This window comes from Triticum aestivum, chromosome 4D (genome assembly GCF_018294505.1).
Source record: "Triticum aestivum cultivar Chinese Spring chromosome 4D, IWGSC CS RefSeq v2.1, whole genome shotgun sequence".
NCBI classification, from domain to species: Eukaryota; Viridiplantae; Streptophyta; class Magnoliopsida; order Poales; family Poaceae; genus Triticum; species Triticum aestivum.
The window spans coordinates 431,368,323-431,376,710 of record NC_057805.1 but is presented as its reverse complement, the minus strand read 5'-3'; the positions used below and the strand labels follow the sequence as shown (position 1 = coordinate 431,376,710).

General features: G+C 48.2%; 1 protein-coding gene across 1 annotated transcript; it reads left to right on the top strand.

The window, feature by feature from the left end:
* Window positions 1-2,095: 2,095 nt before the first annotated feature.
* Window positions 2,096-3,082, top strand: LOC123100200 (major pollen allergen Lol p 5b-like). The gene has a single exon (XM_044522162.1). It carries the CDS (start codon window positions 2,149-2,151, stop codon window positions 2,974-2,976), a length of 828 nt encoding a protein of 275 aa, XP_044378097.1. The 5' UTR covers window positions 2,096-2,148; the 3' UTR covers window positions 2,977-3,082.
* The last annotated feature ends 5,306 nt before the right edge of the window (window positions 3,083-8,388 follow it).

The following is an 8,388-nucleotide window of genomic DNA, read 5'->3' as shown; positions in this document are numbered from 1 at the left end:
CGCGTCTCTCTCCTCTCTGTAACTTGTTGTATCTTGGGAGACAAGACACCAGGCGCACCCCTTGTATCTATATATGTGCCTAGTGGACGATCAATGAGAATTATCGATGCACACAATCCTTTCCTTCCAATTAACAGGCGGGGTTGGCGGACGGTCGCCGGGAGGTGCGCCACCGAAGAGGCAGTGGCGGGCGGAGAGGCGCGAGAAAGGCTGACTTTCTCCTCCGAGCGATACCGGCCAAGTAAATTTAAGCGCCAAATAGGAGGCGGAGTAAAAAATCATCCTCCTCCATTCGGTTCTGGGGATCGGATACGTGCCGGTTAGGGGAGTAAAACCAAAATTTTACTCCTCTAATGTTGGATAGGGGATCGGTTAGAGTTGGCCTAAATCGGTAGATATTCTAGCTTCAGGCTTTCTTATTGACCTGATTTTATCCTAACAATGCAGCTCGTATAGCAACCTGATTAACACAAATTTCCTAATTCAGTAGATTCTCTAGATATAAACAACGGTTGAAAGGATTGATTGAGAAGCAATTATTCCATTGGAGGGAAGGAGATCTTACTAAAGGCCACAGCTCAAGCTATAATTGTGTTCGCCGTCTCTATGTTCTGTTTATCTAAAGGAATTTGCAAAGAAATTAATGTCATTATTGCTCAGTTTTGGTGGCGAGATGAAGAGGATACTAAAAAGATGGATTGGCTCGCTTGGTGGACACTTTGCTTTCCTAAAAGTGAGGGAGGTAAAAGCTTTAGAGATTACATTTTTTAGGCTTGCAATGCCTGCCAAGCAATGTTTGAGATTGATAACCACCCCTGATTTGTTATGTCCAAGAATTTTAAACGCCAAGTACTACCCTAATATAAGTACGAAAATACTAACGCCCACATGTGTGACAGTTTTGCAACTCATTCACACGCGTGGATCACCGTCCAGTCGAGTTTGCACGAATCTTGACACATTGAGGCATAATTTGCGTGCCACGTAGGACGGGGCTGGTGTGTGCGCGTTGGAGAGTTCGCCCACACGCCCCGCAGCACGCGGTTTGCTAGCTGCGCTGTGTGGGCGAACTAGTTTCTGTCCGCACAACCATCACCTAGTCCACGCGCGTGTGGGCGAACTACTTTTCGCCCACACGACATTCGTACGTTGTTGGATGGCAACTGCAGTTACGCGTACGTGGCAACTAGGTAAACACACATGGTAACTATGATTCGTTGCTAGACGGCAACTGCAGTTGCTCGTACGTGGCAACCAGATAAACACACATGGCAACTATGATTAACCATACATGCAACTATGGTTGGGACACACCTGACAACTAGGTAAACACACATGGCAACCTCTGTTTGACCATATGTGGCAAGTAGTTAATCACACACGGCAACTATGGTTTGAATGCACGCGGCAACTACCATAAATTAAACATGGCAACTATAGTTAACCAAAACAGATAGAGTTGCCATGCTTTTACAACTACATCTGCTATCCCGGATAACTACATCTGCCATCCCGGATGGCAAGTAAATCGTCATCCCGCGGGTACCTAACGTAGCTGCGCAGGACGTGTGGGCATTTTTGCTTCGTGCCACACGTGCGGGGTGGATATGAGTAGTACTTGTTGGGCGTGTGGCACGAAATAGCTGCGCCCACACGTGTGCGCAATTCTAATGTTCGCCCACACACAGCCCGTGTGGGCTGCCTCCTGCTCACGCCACACACGGTGTGTGGGCGGATGTCTAGTATGCCACACGTGTGGGCGTAATCAGAACCCTATAAGTATGATCTGTGACAATCTACCCCTAAGAGAGGTTCATCATTCACGTGGCCACAACATCATGTTTGGTCTTTCATCCTTCAAGGGTGGATATATTTGGAGGATTGGTAGAGAGGAAAGGATCATATCCAGTTCGGATGGGAAGGTTATTACCCCACGAGGTCAACCGGTATTTAGCGATCTAATTGATTGGTCTGTGGGATGACGAGCTCATAGATATAATTAGGTTGGCTAAAAAGGGAGAGGAGAGGAGGAGATTGATAATTTGGGCATGTATATATAGAGCTAAGCTCCTTCATCCTCACACCACACCACAATCTCTCCTCCTACGTACTGTGCAAACCAACCAACGCAAGACAAGAGCATCAACAATGGCAGTGCAGCAATGCACGGTGGCGATGTTCGTGGCCGTCGCCCTCGTGGCCGGGCCAGCCGTGTCGTACGCTGCCAAAGCCGGCCACGCCCCAGCCGGGGAACAACCCAAGGCCACAACCGAGGAGCAGAAGCTAATTGAGAAGGCCAACAACGCCTTCAAGGCAGCCGTGGCGGCTGCAGCCGTGGTCCCTCCAGCGGACAAGCCCAAGTATTTCGAGACCACCTTCGGCAACAACTTTGGCAACTGGACACTCGAAGGGTTAGCCAACGTGTCTAGCGCCAACGCCAGTATCAGCACTAGGGTCGTCTTCGCTCAGGCGGCGGCCGCAATGAACGCCCAGGGCGCTACCCCGGAGGCCAAGTATGACTCCTTCGTGGCCATCTTTGGCGAGTCGCTCCGCATCATCGCCGGCATCCTAGAGGTCCACGCCGTCAAGCCCACCCGCGAGGAAGTCAAGGGGGCGATCCCTGCTGGCGAGCTCAAGGCCATTGACCAGATCGACACCGCCTTCAGGACTGCAGCCACCGCAGCCGACACTGCCCCGGCCAAGGACAGGTCCACCGTCTTCGACTCCGCCTTCAGCAAGGCCATTAAGGAGACCATGGGCGATGCATACAAGGACTACAAGTTCGTCCCCGCCATCGAGTCTGCCGTCAAGAAGATGTACGCCGTATATGTTCCCGAGAGTCCCGAGGACAAGAGCTTCATCTTTGAGAGCGCCCTTACCGACACCATCGGCGCCATGGCCACCGCGGCCGCCGCCGCCACCCCCGCCACTCCCACTCCCACTCCCGCCTCCGCCACCGGTGGCGACAAAGTCTAGCTCATATATATATACCAATATTAGGAGGTCTTTGGTTCGCAGTTTTTCATCCGACATCTGATTACAATGTAACCTCTTACCGTTACCCATGTTTGGTTTTTCTTTCTTTGTACCCCTCCGTCTAGGTGAATAAGTCATCTTAGGTTGTGCACCATGACCAAGGAGGAAAAAACGAGAGAACTTAATGTTTATTTGCTAATTAATAGCATTGCATGCAATGAACTAACCACTGCATATTGTGTTTGATAGTCTCAAGTCATTAAAAGCATTCACAACCCACATCTATTATTGGTTGATATGTGAAGAAACAAGAAACGAGGTAGAAATTAATGCACCACGCCTAAGTGTTTTGGGTTTATTTGATTTTCGTAATATGACTTACACATCTAGACAAAAAGAGTATAAAGTATAAACAGATCCCAGCGTAGTTTTAGCACGATACCGCCCACACCCCCGCGTAAACGAATTACATTACAGGGAGAAAACCGAGTCAACCCAAGTCCCCAACACAGAAAATCTCTTGCCGCCCACCGATCTCCGCGAGTTGCGGCGCTAGTGGCAGCGGCAGATCTCTTCCTCCGGTCCTCACCCACCCTCCTCCACCGAGTCGCCGTCAGCCCTGGTTGCCAAGGTCCCGAGCTTCCCCTCTTCAGCATGCAGCGGCGGCGACACGCCAGGAGCAGCGGCCGGCGGTGGCCTTAGTTCTACCAATCTAGAACCCATCCGTGCTTTCCTCTGCGCCATGGCCGACGGGTTCCTGTTTTCTTCCCTGCGCCATGGCCGACGGGTTCCTGTTTCCATCCCTGCTTTTCCTCTTACCATTACATCTGATAGCCAAACAGATTTCAGTTTATGCCCATACCGTTTACATTAACGGTGTAAATCCATTACGTTTACGTTGCCGTTACCGATCTGCAAACAAACACCTCCCAAGAGTCTATCGGCTCCGTGCCCGCGCGGACATGACAGAATGAAACGCTCATTGACTCGTGCATCATCGCAACCTGGCGTTGAAACGAATACCATGCGTCCAGCGGCCGGCCCGGCACAACACAAGAGCATGCACGCACACACGCACGTCGGCGAACAAAATCAAAATCAAAATGCGACGCATCTCACGAGTGCGTAGTTATTTTTCCATGCTAAAAGGCATGGCGACGCGCGATGCGATTGAAGCGATACGAAGCAACCTCGGGTCCGTACTCCGCGGCCCCCATGATTTGACGAGCGCGCTGCGCACCCATGGCCATGGAAAGGAGCCTCCTCGAGCTGCCTGGACATGAATGAATGAGATCCATAGATGGGGCGTGCCATCACTCAACACGGACGTACGTGTTCGGCTAGCACGGATTTACTAGGTTTTGTTAGCGTGCGTGGCGACGTGAGATCGCGGGCGCGCGTGTCGTTGTAGGTCTTCCGCGGGACACGCAGAATCCGGTGGGTCTCGCTCGTTCGGGCCGGTGACCAGTGTCGATTTAGCTAGCATGTAGTAGGCGGGCCCGTCAAAAGAAAAGCATGCATAGGCCGGTCTTGTATGTTGAACTTCTTTTTTTTTCAACACACGCACGCGCTTATACATATACATATGCATTTGTCTAAAAAAACATATACATATGAATATAAACTCATCCTTTTGTTACATTGTGTCGAATATTATTGTACAAGGTAGGTTACAGTTATGGCTGCAAGAAAAGCTCGAGGCTCGTGAGCCGCTCGAGATCGACTCGTTTTTTGACTCGACTCGAGATCGACTCGAAAAGAAACAAGCTGAGTTTAAACACTTTATGTAACTCGACCGAGAAACGAGCCGATCTTGAGCCAATGTTGGCTCGCTCGATTTTAGCGCGATAGCTCGACAGAATACCATTATGTTAAATGACCATGCCATATATTAAATGGAAATAAGATAATTTATTACCATATATGTTGTCCATAATTTGTCTCCATTTTATTTACCAACGAACATGTAAACTTAATTAAGTGCGGAGAAGATTTAGATCTAATTATGGCACGTGGTCGACTATGTGTTCAATATCCTATATTTTTGGCAAAGGTTCCTGTCGTGGTTTTGTCACGGCAGATGTACTCATGGAAGGACTTAGTTGTGGAGCCATTGCGACGAGGTTAGTTTAAAGGGGTTAAACAGGACCAAAGGACAAGGGGAGTTTATACTGGTTCGGCCCCTTGTGGTGAAGTTAAAGGCCTAATCAAGTTTGAGGTGGTACTGTTAGGGTTTTGATGACCAGGGAGCGAATACGCTTTGCCTGGCTCTCGGGTTGTTGTTTTTTGTCCCTAAACCGCCGCCGGGTCGTCCCTTTGTATACACAGGTTGACACCCGGCGGTCTATAGATTCCCGGCCGGCTCATAAACGTGTCCGGTTCGGTATCTACTCTTTCCTATCTTACAATACAAGTTATACATCTTACAGCGGTTTACATCTTTGGGCCCTAATCCGCCTTTAGGCTTTGGGCCTTACTATTGAGCCTCCTTCATAAAGCGCCATCTTCCATGTCTTCATGGGCTTCCAATATGGGTAAATCACTATGAGTATAACCCGGCCCCTCCTGGGCGGTTTATACTCAATAGTTATATCCCCAACATTAGGCCCCAAGTTGATTTGAACTTGTTCATGCCAATTTTCAACACTTAGAAAAAAACCCTCCTTTATTATCCTTGCGACGCTTGTAAATCGCCATGACGTCATCTTCTGGAATCATGATAACCCATCGTGACGTCACCTATCATTAATTTTACGCAGAACTAAAATCTTTACTGTATCTCCTTATTTTTAATGAATCCCCGAAAATCAAGGCGTCCACCCTGATACAGATCCGTTTTCGACCTCCTCGATTCCCGCGCTTGCCACTTATCCATTCGCCTTTATAAATAGGGCCGAGGGTCCCTTTCCTTTTCCCCCCTTTGCCTCTTCGTCTTTCTTCCACCTCGCGTCGCCCCAGTGCTCGAGTGCTGCCGCCGCCGTCGATCTTCGCCTCTGCCCCAACAACGGCCGCTGCATCAACTTGATCTGACCAGATTCTCGTCCGCACACCTCCGCTGTTCAACAGCCCTAGTGATCTCTCCTTCTTCTTCCCATATATCCCATTAGGGTTTCTGCGAGCTCATCGAAGTTCAGTGTTGTTCTTCCCCCGTTCTTCTCCGCAGCGTAAATGGTCAATTCAAACTTGATATTTTCCTATACGGTAGTAACTATAGCTCCCTTTTTCATCACTAGAACATCTCCTTTTGTACAGAAAAAACCCATCTGAATCTGATGAACTGCTCAAGCACCTATTTTAAATCTGAATATGTTTTCCTTTTCTGACGTGCGGCAGATCCAAAATTGTGATATAAATCTGTGAAACCTGTTTTTCATCACTTAGCCTTATTTCCAACTTCAGATCTATATTTTCAAAACCTATGTAGGCGGCTTAGCTCTTAGAAAATAATAACCCGCCAGGTACCATTAGCTCTCTCTTAAACCGCCACGCGCTCATCTTTGTAACCTTGAGAATCCCAATCTCCGGTTTAACACTTCTGCATGCTTCAACACTTTCTGTCTTTTAACCTTTGGCGGATTATCCGTGAACCTTAAACCAACACAAATCTTTCTTTCAGGTCGTGAAATAATGGCCAATTCCTTTTATGCGTGTAACTGGGTTCAATCCCGGGTTACAGAAGAGCAACTGAACGGATCTGTTGCAACCGGCGCTTTAGCGAAAAAGGAAGACATCCACTGGAGAGCCCCCGGTCCAGAAAATCCTCCTGAGCCCAAGGATGGGGAGTGATCATTTTTGTCGATCATCTTAGTCGAGGGTTCAGCCCTCCCGGATCTGCTCCATTGCTTCCAACTTCACCCTCAAGATATTGGACCTAACTCTCTGTCCAATATTTGCAACTTTCAAGTGTTTTGCGAAGCTTATCTGCAAGAAGAGCCCACGGTTGAATTATTCAGAGATTTCTTCTATTTAAACCGCCATACAGAATTTACAGATGGACCCAACACTGAACTTGGCAGGATGTCAATTCAGAAAAGGAAAGACGTCAGCTTCCCTCGTGCTAAGCATCATAGCCACCCGAAAGATTGGAACCAAACTTGGTTCTATTGCTGGGATACATCTCCATCTGGTGAAAATCCTCTGCCTGGTTACCGTGCTCACCGGCTTACTAGCACACATCCACTCCCTCAAAGGCTGGCTGCAAAGGAACGGGCCAAATATGCATCACAGCTTTCAAAGCTCAGGGCCTTTGTAGCCAACGGTTTAACAGGCATTGACTTCGTCCGCTACTGGGTGTCTTGGAGCATTTTACCTTTAAGCCGTCGCCCCGATTTAATGTGTGAGTACACAAGGGGCGTGAAAGATCCTCAACGGCATATTGATATTCAGCTGACTGATGCTGAAATTACTGAATCTGTCAAGAAGATGCTGGATGAACCGCTGGCCGACTGCAATAAAATAGGGCTTAGTCCGTTCTACGCTTCAAATAAACCGCCAGCTGTAAGAGCGCCCAATTCCTTGCTTTAATCCATATTCTTAAACCCCCTGATAATCGTTTCAATCTTTAATAGGGTGATGATCCGTTCTGGAAGAAGAAAACGCAAGATAAACCTGCCAAAACACCCCGTGTCAAAAACAAGGCCAACAAGAAGCTTGCCAAGAAGAAAACCGCCGAGTCCACCGAGTTAAACATTGATGACGATGATGATAATCATGAGTCAGAGGTAGAACACTATTCACTTGGCTCTTTTTTCATACACCTCATTGACAATGATTATTATCAGGGTGACGCGGAAGCTAGCCGTGCTGGGGACGCAGAGGTAATTATTCTTTCTTCTGACTCAGACCCTCAGCCAACCCAGAAAACCCGTCAAGCAAGCTGGAAAGTAAGATTTTCTCACCCTCTAGCTCACTTGGATCCAAACTTTCTTTTGAAGAAACAGCAACATGAAGCTCGCCGCACAACCCGTCATAGCGGCCAGGTGGTAACTTCTTCCGGTTTACCTAATACGTCGGTTCGTAAACGTCGCCCAGAGGTCTCTTATACTGCTGACACATGTTATCCCAAGGCGGGTTATTTCCGACAACCTCTTAATCCGTCTGATTCAAATTATCAGGGAACTTCTTCCTCTGGCGAGTCAACAGGAACACAAATTCCAGTCCTCAAAACTGTCCCGGGGTGAGCATACTTAATTAACCCTTCATGCCTTATGATTGACCATTGCACTTAACCTGCAACTTGCATCTTATCTTCAGAGCCCAGGTGATAACCCACAAGTATAGGGGATCAATTGTAGCCTCTTTCGATAAGTAAGAGTGTCGAACCCAACGAGGAGCTAAAGGTAGAACAAATATTCCCTCAAGTTCTATCGACCACCGATACAACTCTACGCACGCTTAACGTTCGCTTTACCT

Excerpts from the sequence above, each read along its gene's own strand:
- LOC123100200 (XM_044522162.1), top strand. The coding sequence starts at position 2,149 with ATGGCAGTGCAGCAATGCACGGTGGCGATGTTCGTGGCCGTCGCCCTC.